The sequence below is a fragment of the Rhinolophus ferrumequinum genome, chromosome 9 (assembly GCF_004115265.2).
Source record: "Rhinolophus ferrumequinum isolate MPI-CBG mRhiFer1 chromosome 9, mRhiFer1_v1.p, whole genome shotgun sequence".
Lineage (NCBI taxonomy): Eukaryota > Metazoa > Chordata > Mammalia > Chiroptera > Rhinolophidae > Rhinolophus > Rhinolophus ferrumequinum.
The window spans coordinates 64,680,970-64,698,947 of record NC_046292.1 but is presented as its reverse complement, the minus strand read 5'-3'; the positions used below and the strand labels follow the sequence as shown (position 1 = coordinate 64,698,947).

The window sequence follows — 17,978 nt, the reverse complement described above, 5'->3', positions numbered from 1 at the left end:
CGGGGATGAGACAGTGAAAATGTGGTGGGATAATATGTTAGCAGTTCCAGTGGTTCAAGTAATTGTTAAAGTTGTGGGGGTTTACTGTGACCTGAAAAGATAAGAAGTGTTCAGAAAGTGTAATGCTTAAAATTGAGATTATGGAGTTTATGTAGTTATTAATAATATTAAGAGCATTCAAGTGATGCTACCTCAAGATCATGCCATTTCATGTTTCCTTTATGGATTTATGGATTTCCAGTTCATCTCATCTATAGTCTGAATTTTTCATTACAAATTCTTTTCATTAAAATTTTGCTGCACCTCAATAATTCATTTGAGTTGCATTCTCTGCTTTTCAAGATGGCAATAATTGTAAAATTTATTTTACTAATGATTATCTTTAGTCTTATTTTTAATATTGACGACTAGCATCTTTATAATCTATAGAGAATTTGATTCTAAACCTTGCAAGCTAATCTAGATAGTTATCATTTCCAGTTTGCAGAGAAGGAATCTCAAGTTCAGGGAGACTAAGTGACACGTTCAGTCTTTTCACTACAAATCCCAGTGTTCTTTCCATTATATTGGGTGGACTCCAATCTGATAAAGCTGTTCTAATATGTTACTCTGTCTAGTACCTTAGTGAGTTTCCCTCCCTAGACAGAGAGCCCTCTTGAGACCCAATAACAGTCTAAAAGAGCCATTCTTATCATGAGGATTTTAGAATCTATGGCTGATCAGTGTGATAGGAGGGATGTTTTGAATTCTTTGAGTAATAAAGTGTAGGTAACCCTTTTCCTCTTACTCATACTGCAAAGGATACATAGCTCCTTTAACAGAAGTCATATAGGAGTCAGTAGAAGTCAGTATTGAAGGTCAAGTCAATTATGATGAATTAATTCATTTATAAACATTACGTTTAATTCAAAGGATGATTTGAAAAGCCAACCAAGTATGACTTCAAGAATCTCAGGAATCAGAATTAATACAAAATAAGGGAGAAAGTAAGTGAGACATTTTGGGGTATTCTCCTTCAATGCAGAGAAGCATACCCTACTCTTTGACATTTCAGGTAAAGTTGGCACGCTCAATAATCTCTGCTTCGTGCATTTTACACTATGATCAACCGACAACTGGCCAGGTTAAAAGCATTTTCTTCATGTTGACTTGCAATTCTGGTTCTAGAACATGAGTTAATCAATTAGCTCAAGTATATTTGTGTAGAAATAAAAGAGATTGGACATATAACTCTATGAATACGTTGCCCAGATGTATAAAATTTACAAATAAGAAAAAGCTCTGTCTTTAAATCTAATTTTGTGTTGCTTAATTGATTATAGTTTCCTACTTTTTAAATTTTTTCATGGAAAATGAAATGTCAAATTAGTGGAATACATTAACAAAGCTAAAAGATTATGATAAGAAAGTTAATAAATAATAGAAATATTCACATAGGACCTAAAAATAAGAATTTTTAACATGAGATTTATATGTAAAAACATTGGCCACAAAAGGTTTTATTATATTCAAATTTCTCAAGGGCTATCATTTCTTAAGTAGTTCTTTTTAAGTTCTTTGTAAATATTACCTCAAATCAATTGTTTAGGCATTATAATAGAAGCTTAAAATATGTTAAAATCAATATATATTTTATTTAATAGACATTGTGATATGAGAAAGAATATTGATCTAGTTTGCCAATAGTTTTCTAAGCAATCTTAATCAATTCAATTAACCTTTCTGGGCCTCATTGCTTTTTTATCTATTAAATGTTATTTACTAGATAAGCTGTAATATCCCTTATAAATTCTAAGTATGTTATGGTTTTTTCTTAGATGAAGAGTAGAGTTTTTAAATTTTGACATATCACTAAAGCCATTTCTCAGGTCATAACTTTGTAATCAATGATTTAAATTATAGCCTTAATGGTAGATGTGGTGATGGCTATGGAAGGGAAAAGTTCATCCTGGAAAACAATTTTTTCTTAAAACTTTTCTTTGACTCTAGATTATAGGACTCTTTGCCAATGAAGACTCGTGTCTAATTTGTAAAATGATAAAACTTAACTGGGGAACATGACGGACTTCTCTTTCGTTCTTCCTTTTTTCATCAGTCATTGCTATTTAAAAATGTCCCTGAATATGTGAAAGAAGATATGACGATTTCCCCATTTCCCATAGAGTGAAAATAGCATCTGGAACTCTCTAGGAATGGCAGATTATTTATTATTAGTTGAGAATGGTAATGAAATCAAAATTTGAATTAAAAAATCTAAGTTGTGGCCTTTTTATTTTATGAGGTGTGAAATAGTTAGACAAGGAGATACTTTGCTACTATGCATAATGAAAAAGATGGCTTTGATACTGTACCAGAAAACTTTGGTTGAAACCTAATGTCATATTTCTCTTGACACGCAAAAGGTAAGGATTCCCAAAGTATGAAAATTACTTTTATAGCAGAATGAAAATAATTTTGGTAATTAGAGGTTTTTGGGGGGTTATTTTTATTATAAAAGTAATGCAGGTACATTGCAAGATACTGGAAAATATTTAAACTTGGAATATCTTAAAATTTTGAGAATTATTATAAGCAGAGTTCTTTTACTAAAAGTAACTAGTTTTCCTATGCTAAAATAGGAATTATAATTCAATATGTCACAAAAACTGAAAAGTTAATAGAGCCTTTATGTAGGTCCCTTAAAGACAGGTGTTTCAATAGCAGTATAACTTTATTAGATTAAAAAACCAGCTATGTCTGGGCAATTTCCAAGAATATTTTCAACATTTAAAAATAAGGGTAAAAAGTATACATAAAAAGCAAATAGTCCATGTCCAACTCAACTTAAAATAATTTTATTTAATACCTTGTAATGTGTATGCAATCTGATGACGCATACAACTGAAGAAGTATGATATACAATATGTAATTTGTGCTTGACGAAGTGTTTCCTAACTGTTTTATCTAGGGCCCTAAAGGAGATCCAGGATTATCCCCAGGTCAAGCTGTTTCTGGAAAAAAGGTAATTTTTTGTCCATGAAATAAAATCATGGTGACATATTTCAAGCATTTTAAAATCATTTTTATCTCTTTTAAATGTAGATTTTATTTAGTACCAGACAGAGAAGAGAGAGAACTATTGAATTTTAATGAAGGCAGAAATATTTGGAAAATTAAATAATGATATCATTAGCTTAACTAATCAATTTAAATTTCACCATTAATTTTATTTAGTGTCTGTTGTGACTTTCCCGTTAGGGAAGATGGAGCAAGAAATTAGAGCAAGATATGGTCCTAATCTCAAAAATTTTGCTGTTAATATGCATGCACACAATAGTACATAGGTTCCAATGCCATTTTACACCTTTTTTTAAAGGATACTTCTACATATTTTATCTTTGTTTAAGTTTTACAGTAACTCCCGTTGAGAAAACAAAATTCATGAAATTTAAATGACGCATCTCATGGATATTAAGTGGCAGAATTAAATAAGTTTTCTGACTTTTAGTCCAGTATGCTTTTCATTTTATCATACTGCGCACGCGCGCACACACACACACACACACACACACACTTAGGTAAAAAGAAACTAATGGTTTAAAGTAAAGATAGCAACAAAATCTTTATTAGGAAGAGTATATTGTGTTCCAGTGAGGATGAATACTAGTGGAGTCTTTAGGAATACATCTGGGAAGCTTTTTTTAGACAAGCATTTGATGAATGTGATACAATTATAGGATGTTTTTGTTTATGTGGTATACATTCAAAAATTTTTTAAATTTCTGAATAATATTGGTGATTCCTGGGTTGAAAGCTGATCGTTCAACTGGCTTACAGAAACTCTTCTAATCTGTTTTTTAAAAATCGCACAATATTAATGGACCTAATATATTATACTAACAAGTTAAAAATATATATTAATCTAAAATCTTAAGAATTTTATTGCTGTGATGAAACTGAGTTCACTGAGTCTAAATAATTTAGAAAAGGAATGGAAGTTTATTATTAGAAACATAGTATTTTCATTGGTCCCTTAATTATCACAAGAAAAAATATCCTACAATCTGAGAAACACAAATGCCATCTTTTAAAATATCTAAATATAGAATATTTAATTTCGTATTTAAAATTTAGAAATTAGAGGCCCACTCTGTTTTGGTGACTGCTTTAAATAAACTCCCCAAATTAAATATTCAGATTTATATCAGATGCTTAGTTTTATCTTTCCTTGAGGCTTCTCTACAAAATTTAGGGTGGTTCAAAATGTGTACAATATCTGTATAAAACATAGGGTGATTCAGCCTGGGAGTTGAGGTTTGGAAGCATGTCAGTCTTTTTTTACTTTTTGAGTTACTTAGATACTAATCGTGGTTAATACTACATAGGAGAAATATAGTAAGATACAGGATTTAATAGCATGTTGCCATTGAACTTTAAGTGAAATACAAGTTAAAATTGAGAGCTATATTTCTAAATTTTCAAATATATATTTCTAAATGGTAAAATTAAAAACAATTTCTTAAAAATTATATTTATATTAAATTGGGTTCGAATATACTAAGGCAGGATATTAGTTATACTCACACAATATGAATCCAAATAAAATACACACATTAACTTGGTGTAAGTATAGGGGGATTAGGAAACAATTGAATTCTACTTTTAATCATTTAGCCATTTTTACAATAAATATATGTTCAATGATGAAAGAATAAAAGCAATGCAAGGGCTAGTCCTTCAGCATGTAGTATCAACTAAGTAACATCTCTTATAGAACATACATAAGTGTTTAAGGCCTTTGCAGGCCTCATTGGCAAGCAAAGAAAGCATTTAAATAGTGGTGATTTTTCTTTTCCCACAAGACAAATGAGATATCATTCTCAATTTTTAGATGGAGGAACTCTGATGGGAAATCAAGTAATCCACCTATGATTAGGGCTAGTGAAAGGAGATGATCTCCTATTTCCTAGTGTAGTTTTCTTTTTCCTCTATCAGAGTAATACATGTAAAAAGAAAAAAAAAATCTGTAAAAACTAGTCATCCCATCACAAATGGAAGCCATCTTAATAAACCATTGAGAAGACACATTAAGAATATTACAACAAATGCAAAAGCACTCCATTCTTAATAAACAGAAACATCCTTTTCTCTTCTGATTGTTTAATTTGATGACATATTAAACTAGATAATGTACTAAAGATTAAACAGAGCATAAACAGTCGCTAAGGAATTTATTTAGGATTATTACCTAAGTAAGTATTCTTTTTTTTCTTTCAAACACCACCTTTTTTCCCACACACAATAAATTTGTTGCAGTGGAAAAGGGAAAGAATGGAGGTAAAGAAAAAGTGCACCTAGATTAAACAGGTTTAAGATTATCACGCCATTTTTTTTTTTTTTTTTACATATTTTTTCCCTGTCAATTCACACAGCCTCCTCCATGTCTTTCCTTGTCACTTCTACCCACCACAGACATTCCTTCCACCTCACCGGTATACTTTCTCCTTCCTACCCCAAGATGTGTTCGCAGCCCTCATCAAAGTTGGGGGAAAGAGGAATGGATAGGCCTAAGAGGTGAAGTTGGGTCTATTGAGCCAAACACACTGTCCTCCTGATAATTTTTCAGCACAGTTAACAAATGAACCAGGTGGTTCATTTACCCAGCAAGAGGTTCCTGGGCGGCCCCGGATGGGAAGTACCCCTTTCCGTGGTGCCCTACGTGAACCCAGCCCTGCCCCGCTGCCCTGCCCTATGGCCCTGCCCTGCGGAGTGGGAGGCCCTTCCGGCTGTAGGTCCTTACAAAAAAGAGCAGGCCTGAGCCCCCACTGCTACCACGCAAAGCGCTTGTAGAATTTTAAAATAAACTCCATTCATTTTTTAGAAAAGGGTAAACCTTGGAATGGTGGGAATTTGGGAAGGAAGGGCATTTCTAGAGAAAAGAACATCAGAGAAAAAGGAACAGGGCCCTGCAGGTGAGGAAGCACGGTCCAGGTAGTCAGCAGTGGAAGAGATAAGGTCTGGGAGCCTCAGCAAAGTCTCACAAGGTCTCAGAAATGAGGTGGAACTTGAGCCAGATTGTGAGGATCAGAAATGAATGTTGTAAGATCTTGACGTCCAAGGGATATACTGCGGCAATGGAATTCTAATTTTCAGTCCTCTTTTATAACATTAAACCTCTGTGTTTTGTTTATAGGGTGATCAAGGCCTTTCTGGATTAATGGGGCCCCCTGGTATGCAAGGTGATAAGGTGAGATACAGTTTTACTTGGACATAATTGGGTGTCATATGGATCTGGGAGCCCTTCAATTACTAAGATCTCAATTTGAAGTTGAGCCCAAAGCCAACACTTTAAATTTCTTATCTCAGCAATAGGAATTAGGATGCTGTCCTAATCCAGGAAAGTGGTACCCACAAAAGGCAAGGTTTTATGAAAGGAAAAGAAAACCCTTCAGTTAATGATGAGTAATGACTGATAGAATATTGAAACTTTTTTTCTTTTTTTATTATATTAGGGAAACAGCCTACTTTTGAAACTTTGAAGTCACTTTTTAAGTTTTATATGTCCAAAGTGAGGTATACTTGGTTAATGTTAATACACTTGGCTTTTTAAAGCGGTTCTCATTTTATTAGGAAATAATAATCTCTGCCATGATTTATATATGAATATATAAGGGTAGGGTAGAAGTGAGGATTGGGAATAGCTACTAAAAAACAATAGTCATATGCATATAGCTAGGCTTTTTCTGAGGTAAAAAGGAATACTAACACAACTGCTATAATTATTTCATAAAATATGTTGTGTAGTTTCCTGGATTAACATGAGTGGAAATCCTCCTCTATATATTCAGCTTGTTTTTTTCCCAAACACTGAGTTGTTGATTTTCTGCAGGAGATATACGGAAGACACAAAATTTCTTTCTAAGGTATTAAGGGCTCCAAAATATGGTAGGGCAGTATTTGATGTGATATGGATGTCTAAATGCATATGAGAATTAGCTGTGTTGATGTCTTAATGTGTCATATTTCTTCCCTCTTGGTAGATTTAGGCTGGAGGTGGTAGTCAGGCTCTGTCAAATCCCACCTGCCATTTTCTCGGTCCCATAGATCTTGGGTAGGTTGTTTAAAATTCTTTAAGCTTTAGTTGCCTCATCTTTAAAATGTGAAGATGATACTATCCATTTCATAGGGAGTTCTTGGGAACATGGAATAAGACATGGCACTACAGTGTCAGACAAATAGCAAGCCCTTAATAAATGTTAACCATTAGTTATTCATCTGGTTTGGAAAGGATCCTGACCTTGTTTGTTTTCCTTCAGAACCCCTGCTAAAGGGCTGAGTTGTGAAATGATGAAAAAGGTTGTGATCTCATGGAATATTTTTCCTCCCATGACCACACCACACCATTATTCTTATGGTTTTCAGACTAGTCTTCATCTTAGACAGTACGTAGAACCTGATAATTCCTTTGAGGTTGTTGGTTGCTCCCATGGAGACATGAAACTGCAGAGTGATCATTTGTAACAGAATTCGTCTTAATATACAGTCATGAATTTGTTTAATTAATGCTACTTAGCATACCTCTGTCCACTAAATATACCTCTGAAGAAACTACTGACAAATACCATCAAACAAAGAAAATCTCATAGTATCGAAATCTTGTTTTATTTGATATTAAATATACAGTTATTTCATCCTAAACAATAACAGTGCATATGAGAGAAAAACAAACTAATCATTATTTTCCAAGGTTAGATGATGCCTGTGGTTCATGAAATTAGCAATCCAGAAAGAGAAACACTAAGTAAAAGTTGAGTGGTTATTGTGTAGAAGAATATGTGGGGGGAAAAAAGTATATATGTGTGTGTGTGTGTGTGTGTGTGTGTGTGTGTGTGTGTGTGTATACATATATATACATATATGTGTATATATATGTAATGTAAAAAGACTGATTTTAATCATTAGACCAGATTATCATTTAAACTTTGAAACTACTCATCTAAAGCAGAGGATATTAGCTTCCAAAATCCTGTGAATGTATATGGATCTTGGCCCATCAGTATTTTAAAATATTAAGAAGAATATATTCTTTTTGGTCTGTGTAAATCTAGTGAAGTGAAATAACAGCATTAATATAAACAAATTGGGACATGGATTGCATATCTTTCACAGACTTCTTTTTCTCTTATATGATTTTTTAAACTTTTAAAATCTAGCATTTATTGTTAACTAATAGAAGTAGATCCTATAGAAATCAGGGGTCTTGCTGTATTAGTATTAGCTATAGCAGAATTTTCTGTAGAGAAGCCTTAGTTGAAGTATTTAGAAACTAAATTACTTTCTGGTAAATGAAGCATCCATGGTTTACAATGATTTGACAGTAGACAGTAGTGTTGAAATATTTGAGATGATTTTATAATTTTTTCTGAGAATGTTTTCTCCTTTTTCAGAGTGTCTACTAGTGCAAACTATATACAGATTTCTAAAAAGCGAGTATTGCTAGGAAAAGACTATAAGGACTCAGTCTAAACCTAAACTAATTTTCCATACAGCAGGATTGAAACCAATTTTCATCACACTATGTACATGTCTTATCTCAGTATGAATATACAGTAGACATACATTCAAAATGAGTTGATAGACTGTTATTATGGTTTGTATGAAAGGGGAAGGACAAGACTGATTATTGGGCAGAATTTTCAGGTAAATTATGAGCTGTTTTTATGGAATTTACTAATTTTGGTTCATTTTTTGGACAGCCTAGGTCTCTCTAAGGGTTACTTCCTACAAACAGGATCCATGCTTGGAGAACCTAGAATAATGGATCTATTAGCTGCAACCTAGGGACTCCTATTCCTTTATCTTTGTAGTTCTACCCCTAAAGTGCTAGATAAATTCTATAGTCAAGACAAGAATTTAATTTATTCATTCTATCGGTGAGAAATCTCAGAGAAGCCCAGAGAGTTTGGGAGAATTGCTCAGGGTCACTCAGAGTGATGGCAGGCTCAAGAGATAAAACTTCCTGGTACTGAATCCACTGTGTTTTTAACTATTCTGTGCATATTATGAGAGATGAATAAGGTGCTTGGGTTTTGATTAATATAAAGTTTATTACATCATTTTTTTATCTATTAAATTTTATGGAGTATTATAACTACAAATATTAATAGTAGCTATTTTATTATGTGCAGTGTTCCAGTGTCTCTGCTGAGCCCTATTTCTTTTATCTTAAAACAACCCATTGAGACTGATACTATGTTCAGTATGTCGTAAATAAGTTAATTGAAGTATAAAAGGGTTAAATCACTTACCCAAGTCCATACAACTATTAATTAGCAGAGTGACTGAAATCCAAGCCTGTTTGACACATGACGATGTTGTTGATAATTTTGAATACTGCTTCCCCATTAATTAATTAGTTTATTAAGGCAATATGTGTTAGATGTATATTTCAGTATTCTGACTATCTCAAGCATGTATGCAAAAGGAAGTAAAACTTTGTTTTTCAAGAAAGTCGGGAACAGTTATAGTTTTGGATAACAGACAATGAGTTCATTATTCCTTTTTTCTGGAAGTATGTGGACATATTAAAATTCTTCTAATATAAGCCATACTCTAGTCATCTTTAAAATGGCTGCAACAAAGTTATGTAGAGAACACTGACAACTCATGGAAACTGTTGCGATAAATAAACAAAAGATTAATGTAAAAAATGTTCTGAAATCTAGAAGTAATATTGAGAGAAATAATAAAGCAAGTAAATCAGCAATAACTTTTTTCACTCTTTAGTAGATCTTTTGGTTTGCTTCTTTCTTTTTCCCCTTTTCTCTCTCCCCTCGACTTTTTTTTTTTTTTTTGACCAGTATTAACATCTTTAACAAGCAATGTGTTTCCCAGTATTAACTGATTACATTGCCTCGACTTAGTCACCTTCATATAACTCTTATTTTCCTAGGAACTGAAGTATGTTTTCACTTCCCACTAAGTGTCTAAATTTGTGCCAAAAAGCAGATAAGTTGGATCCAGAGTACATGCTGAGTTGGATGGAAGACAAGAGTCATAATTCTGAGCTTGGACTCCAGATGGATTTTTAAATTGGTTTTTAATATAGCCAATCAGTTGCTATATTAGTATTGGACGTCCGCTGTTTAAAATTGTAAGAACATTAACAGTGATTTCAGTTGAAGCAATTTTTCTAGGATTTGGTGGATTTGCCAGATGGGTATAACTCAGAGCAATTGTGAAATGCGATGCACACATTTTAAATCAGATTTTTATGAATAATGTATAACAGTAGTCTTCTGAATATCAGAAAATACTAACTACCATGGTTTTAGTAATAATTATAAATCAGTGTGAATTCTTATTCTATTTTAGTGGAATTATTTCAGTTTTTAGAAAATATTTCCCTTACATAGGAGGTGTACAGTTAACATTTTCATAAAGTTGGAAAGGAACAAAGAACTGAAAGCATCAAGTGAAGTACATTGTGATTTATCAGTTACTCAAAAACTATACAGCTTTTCACTTATTTAAAGCAAGGACAGTAGGAAGGAGCTACAATAAGACTGAATCTTGATGATAATAACCATAAGACAAATCAGGATTGGCATAAAAGCAGTGCCTAGAGAGAGAAATAAGGAGAATTCCACTCTTCCGTAGTTAATTCTATAGATCATCTAACCTGTACATTATCTCTGTAAAAATCTGCAGTGCTACATTTTACTTTAGGCTGGTTCCCAGTCCAAGTGTAGTACTGAAAGTCAATACAAATGTTGCTTAGGAGCTGTGCTGTTAACCACTGTTATTATCCCCTCTGCCATCTGTTATTCCCACTAATGGTAGGGGAAGCTGAGAACAAGGCAACACAGTATGAACACCCCCACAGACAAGCCAGTGGTTGCCAAAGTGGTATAATTTGTGGGACTTTGAAAACGTCCCTGTGTCCAAAGATATTTCCCTCAGTCTGGCTCTTATGATTGACATTCTAATATTAGCGATAAATGCATTTGGCTAAAAGTATTTTAGTTTCCAGAAGTCCTTTAAAAAAGTTTCCGTGTCCTCAGAAAATGCTGTTCTCTGTCATGTAGCACCATTTCGAGAATTAGTTTATCATATTGTTTTTTCCATGAGAACTAGTTGAAAAAGACTACAACTAGAATTGATGGGACCAAAGTAGAAATTGAGTACCAATTAGAGGAGGTTAGTGGATAGGTACTGGGAGATATTTGGGACAAACGTTGGCAGCAGTCTGGTGCATGAGGGAGGTTATGTTCTAAGAAGAGAGGTAGGTAGAATGGAGAGGTTTGTATGATATTCATCCTATAAATTAAGTCTCTTCAATCTCTCTAGTTATCTGAGATCATTCTTCTGTTAAATTAAAAAATAATAGTAATTAAACTCCTTATTCTTAGGACTTTAGGAAATGTATTGTGTTATCCCAAGAAGTGTTTACATTCTCGTGCTTGTTGATTTTCGTCTCATTCTGAATTCTTGCTTAGGGTTTCTTTTCTATTAACTGTGGCCGACTATTTCTCAATTTTGCCATAGCTTTCTGCAGTTATTTTGGCAAAAACATGGTTGTAGGCCTTCGTCTATAATCCTCAAGGCATAGCTAACATAAGTCCTGCAGTGTTTGACAAATTTTATTAGAAATTTGGAATTGCCTAATCAGTCAACTAATGTTATTACATTATAGAAAAAGAAATTTTAGGATTGACTTTCAGATAACAGCGCAGTAGCAGCAGCTAAAGGGAAGTATATGAGTGATTTAGGAGTCCTGAAGTACAAGAACTCTATCTTATTCGCTGTGGTGTCTCAGCCCAGTGTCAGGCTCATAACAAGCACATAACAAGTATTAGTGAATGAATGAACATTGCTACTCTTAAGTTTGACTGTGCCCTTTCACCTGGTCATAGTGGTCAGCTTTTCTTCTTTCCCTATATACATATAACTAACTGACAGAATTTTTTTAAGTTTTGACAAAATTTTTTAACGTCACAGAACAATTGTAATTTTTTCCCTTTTTTAGCTGTGGCATGGTTTCAGCTTGTATCGTCAGTTTTATGGTCGTATACTCCATGCAAAGTGAGGATGGCCTATATATAAATGGTAGCACTGTTTTCTGTATGGATAAACATTTCACGTGTCGAAATTTGAACTACTTGAGGAAGTTCAAGTATATACTTGAAATTTGTGTCTTTCAATATTTCTGATTTGGAATGTATTGTATCTTTTTTTTCGTTTTTGTCCTGGGTAGTCACCTATTGATAAAATGTTTGCGAGGCCCAAATTCTTGTTAAAATAAATATTAAAATTAAAGTCTCTATATTAAAATTAGATTCTAAGCCCCATTTACTGCTGGAGTTCTTGGTAAGGCAACTTTCCATCACAACAAAAACTGAGGTAATTCCATAATTCATTGTAACGGGTTTTTGATCTGTTCTAAAAACAGAATTTGTAAATTTTCCAATTGGCATTTCTTAAGGAATGTGTTCACATCAGTTTTTTCAATACATTCATCAGATAAAAAAATCATGTGTTGTTAGTGACTGGAACTTTTTTTGTTATTCTTCCTATGTGAGTATAGAAAACAGTAACTCAAATAATATTTTCAAAAGACTACAATATAAACTAATTTTTTAAAATGAAATGCCAGATCCCTAAATTGGAGCTATGCTGAAGCTTGAATGTAGGCAGTTTTCCCAAGAACTTTTTCCCTTTGCTTTTTAAAACTTTGTAGACTAGTGTTTAAGTAGAAAATAAATGAGTTGTATAATCACAAATTTAGGGAATAAATGAAGGCCTTTATACAATAAATGCTACTAATCCTAGTATACTACAGATATAATATTACATTAAAAATAAAAGATATTCTTTATCCTACTTATAACCTTTCATTTCAACATTAAGATAATTGAGATATTATAGTAAACACTTAGAATCTATTTTTCACCCAAGTAACTCTCAGATTCACCCATGTCTTTTCATTACTTCATTCACCCAAGTCTCTCCATCAGTTAATCACTGAGCACGTATGTACCAGGCACTGCTCTGGGCACTGGGGATACCATTTTGAATGAAATTGACAAGGAGCTTAATTTAAGTTTAAACTTCTTAAGGGCCTTATATATCATCTCTAACTCTACCACTCACATCTAATTTATAATCCTCTTTCACCTACACTATCATAATAGCCCTACCTGACACCCTCTCTACCATCTTACTACACCCCAGAGTCCCCATCTTGGTGTCAGATCATATGACCTTGGGAGTCTGAATCTGGTTTTACTCTAATACATCAATCTCAGATTCTTCCTACACCTCCAAGCCTGAATTGACTCTTATATATGCCTTTGTTTTTCATTTAGTGAAAGCTAAGTTAAAAAAAAAAAGAAAATGATGACTTTCTTACAAATTTAAGTAATCACAGAATGCAAGCAATAAAAGGAAATTTATGAATAATTTAAATCAATGGCGTCATTTTACAAATGTAGACTTTAAAGCTCATGATAGCTAGCTACTGACAAAACTGGATCTAGAACTCAGTGTACTTAGTCTACTTTGCATTATTGTGTTATTAGCCTTAAAACAAAAACATTTTGTTTTACTTAGGCTCCTTTGATTGCAAAGAATAGAGACAGGCTATCCCAAGGAAGAGAGTATTATTTCAATCCTCTCTACAGCATTAAGGGAAGAAGAGAGCCATGGAATCTAAAAATAGGTGCTGTAATATAACTTTGTCTCATGGAGACAGGCACTGATTCAAAGTAGCTCTGAGGAGCTTAGCAGCATCAGTTTATAGATTGTTTACTGTACTTTACTAGGACTGCCACTCATCTAGTCTCTGCATCTGCCTTTTTGTGTTATCTTGCTTTTTCTCTGCCAACTTTCTTTCTCAATATAGTTTCTGCTTACTCTAAATTTTGTACTTATACTTTGACATTCTTGCAGCATCTCATTGCCCCTACTCGTGAAAAAAAAGGTCATGACTGTTTGGTGCTGCCCCCTTATCAGAGTCTCTGGATGATAGAGAATCCCTTCAGAGGGAATTGTACATACAGAAGATACCATGATTAAAATGTCTAGTTCACTATTATAAAATGCTTCAGGGAAAGGAAGCTAACGAAGAAGTTGTACTACCACTGCATCCTGTTGAACCATGGACTAGGGAGGGAGGAAAATCAGGTGGTGGCCAGAGAAAGGGAAATATGTAGCTGGACTCGAGGGTTCACAGAAATAAGAATACGTAAGTAAATAAACAAACATATACTTAAAAAAAGAAAAAGAGATAGGCTTGTCGCAGAGAGTTTTCCTACCTCTGTGCCTCTTACCCTGGCTCCTCATTCTTCATCTTCCTGACAGTCTCCTAGAAATTTTGAGCTCCCACCATCTTAGAGCTGCTTTTTCACCCCAGTGAGCCACCGCCACTGTCTTAATGCTGAGGACATTTCTTATTTCCCATTATTAAAAAGTGAAAAAAACTTAGCTTTATAAATATTTTTGTTTGTAGAATCCTGTATGACAAATGGACAACTGAAAACAATATATCTCATGTTTTGTAATTAGGCTCATCTTTAGTGTGTATATATATATATATATATATATATATATATATATATATTCAGCAAAATTGAGTTAAGACACTGGTATATTAGATGCTATTGGTAAATGAGTAGCTTTAGTAATATTGTGATTTTATGAACTATAACTCCTTTTGTTGATTTGTCTCAGTGGTCTATAATTAATGTTTGAGCATATTGATGAGAATGAGGACAGCCAGTATTTGAGTCTGAGACAACTGTAGCATGTAAAGTAATTAGAAGAGCAGGTTACTCAATTCTTGAGACATCTGTCAAACCAACATGATTCCACCTTATTACTCACATGGCTTTGGTCAAATCATTTAACTTCTCAGAGCTCAGTTTTCTTATCTGTAAAGTGGGAAAAATGCCTACTTCATAAGATTGCCATAAAATTAATTAACTGAGGTATTTGGAAGGGGTTGGCACAATGTCTGGCCAAATGAAGTTTCTTTGTTCTTCCTTCCTTTCCCCACCTCCCTTTTTTCCATTCTTATTGTCTCTTTTCTGATCTCTTGCTAATAAATAACCTAATCACAAAAGAAGCAAACTCCCAGAGGATAGGCCTTTACCTCTGCCCTCTTCTTTTTTCCTTCTGTTACTTCTTTGTTACTAATATGCCCACATATAACATACAGAGAACACAAAAATCTTTGTCTCTAAACTTGCTTTCTTACTTTTTCCAGTCTTCTCCCTGGTTCCCAAAAGACATCTCTACTTGAACATTTTACTGTTTATTATAATATCTCAAAAGCTGCTTAAAGCATTTCCTTATTTTTCAAATAGGCACCTCTTCTGATTTCCCCATCATCTAACCAATGCATCATTTCTTCTCTAATTCATTAATCCAAGTTGGTATACCCTGAGTGATTAATCCTGAATAATTCTTTTCACTTTTTACTCTATATTCTGAAACCTCAAAAACTTTTCTTCTGTTTGCAATATATTAATTGGAAGTTTTTGATATGTGTAAGCTATCATTTATTTCAGGCATTTGAATTATAATTTGCCTAAAATCTTCTGAGTTTCTTAAAAATAATGGAATTTTTTCTTCTATTTTTACATATGCCAAAATATACTAAGTGTAGGTTGATTTATTGATTGTTGATTAGAGCGGTACAAGTAAGCTCCAAGGTGTTCCTTTATTTCTTTCTTCTTGTCCTTTCCTTTAGCTTCCTTCATTTTGCTCATAGAAACAGCCCCTTCTAGAGGAAAAAGGATGTTATCTATTTTATAGGGTGCTAATGATAGAAATTAAGATTTCATTTGGATTCTATTATTTGGAATTTTTTTTTTACTATTTTTTTAAAATTGAGATACTATAATTGGCACATAACATTTGTTACTAATTTCTTATGCAGGTTTGTAAAACCACTTTTGATAGACCTGTAAGCAGGCTCTTTACATTCGTCTTAACTTATTCATGGAGTATTATGACAGTGATTTGAATTAGAGAAACTGTGTGGATGTGGTCTAGTTTTTCAATAATTACAAGCAGATTTTGTCTGAGGGCATTTTGTTTCAGCATTCATGAATTAAAACCAACTTTTACAAAGCTTTAGCAAAATTAAGCAGATCCATTGCTAGATGCTAGCCTTTTATAAAAGATGCTGTTCTTTCTTCTCTAGTTTATACTATGCTACCGTTTTAGTTGGTAATAACAAATCATTCAAATAATACTGAAAAATAATTAAGAATATTAATAACAATTTATTGCTTAATAAAAATTAAGTTCTTATTAAATTTATTAAATAAATTAGTAAGAATTACATTTGTGTTGATGAGGGAACCAAAAGTTGTGATAAAATACAACTTAGAACTTGTGTTTAGTTATTTGGCTTATATGGGTTTACTTTTCATAGCATTTCTTCACTTTATCTTCCAGGGCCTCAAAGGACATCCAGGGCCTCCAGGACTCCGAGGTGAACAGGTAAGTACTTCCTTTATAAAACTTGTATCTTTTCTAGTGAAAAAGATATCGCTTAGGGAACTTCATTGAGATTATTTTTTCCCACTTACTATTTCAATTTTTCTTCTCAATGATTTTCATTGTTTAGTACAGGATGAACTTTGTTTTTTTTAATCCTTTTTTTTTAATTTATTGGGGTGACAATTGTTGGTAAAATTACATAGATTTCAGGTGTACAATTCTGTATCACATCATCTATAAATTACATTGTGTGTTCACCACCCGGAGTCAGTTCTCCTTCCATCACCATATATTTGATCCCCCTTACCCTCATCTCCCACCCCCCAACCCCCTTACCCTCTGGTAACCACTAAACTATTGTCTGTGTCTATGAGGTTTTTTTTTCCTTAGACGTTTATCATTTATATCCCTCACACTGTGGACCCCCTGCCCCCCATCCACTATCTCTCTGACATCGCACAGAGCCATCCCATTTCCACTATCTCCACTCCCAATGCTGTACTCTGCCTCTTGTAAATGTATACATACCTATATATACATATATATATATATAATATTATAGTTGGCATTCATTATTGTTCAGCTTCAGGTGTACAGTGCAGTGATCAGGCATCTACATCTTCCCTGAGATGGCAGGATGAACTTTTAATTGATTATCTATTATAGTTTTGATGTTTTTTCTTTTTATTTTTCATGTTTCAAACTGACTGTCACTATTTGCCTAATATGCTCCAGAGCAGCAGTTCTTAAACTTTTGTGGTTCATAAGCCCCTTTGTGAGTCTCATAAACGCTATGACTACTTAGAAAATATACTTACCACGCACATGTGTGCGCCATGCACACACACATACATATACACATACCTGATTTTTTGGTACAATTTCAGGGGCTTGCCTGTTCACTAAATCCTATCCATAGCTATTAGTTCCCTGACCCTTGCAAGAGGGAGTGCAAATAAATTTTAACAAAAATCCAAATTGGAATGGTACATATGCTGTTGTTCATTATATACATATGCATGTATTTAAAACTCAAAATAATTTTGGAACTGCAGTATTTAGTTTTTAATCATGTTAGTCCTTCTCTCTCCCACAAGACAATATTATATCATTATGTCATAGGAAAAAAATAAAGTCATATCTCTTGTTATCAATGCAGTGTGTACTAGGCCAGTATGAACAAAGCAGTAGAAAGGGTAGGAGATTAGAAATTAACTAGGTGACAGATACCTTATTGGAGATTCAGCAGAGAGCCTCAGAAAACCCTGAAGGGAGCTCTAGAAAGAAATGTGATGGGGATTGGCCTTGAGGGAAAGATAAATTGAGAAATACAGCCAATTTTGCATTTCATTCATGTTAAATGGGACTGTACACTCTGTTCAGTCCCTGAGACACAATTTTTCAAGAAGTCTAGTTACTAGACTTGGCATCCAAACTGATGTATGTTTCTGTAACAGGTGCAATCTCAGTTTCCTGAAGATTAAAGAAGT

At 33.5% G+C, this 17,978-nt stretch overlaps 1 protein-coding gene across 1 annotated transcript in view; it reads left to right on the top strand.

Moving 5' to 3' along the window:
* Positions 1 to 17,978, top strand: part of COL24A1 (collagen type XXIV alpha 1 chain) — a 303,518-nt gene that overhangs the window by 42,311 nt on the left and 243,229 nt on the right. Inside the window, exons 6-8 of the mRNA XM_033113285.1 lie at positions 2,948 to 3,001; positions 6,173 to 6,226; positions 16,444 to 16,488. Of these exons, the coding sequence (XP_032969176.1) occupies positions 2,948 to 3,001; positions 6,173 to 6,226; positions 16,444 to 16,488 (153 nt within the window). The remainder of the gene's footprint in view (positions 1 to 2,947; positions 3,002 to 6,172; positions 6,227 to 16,443; positions 16,489 to 17,978) is intronic.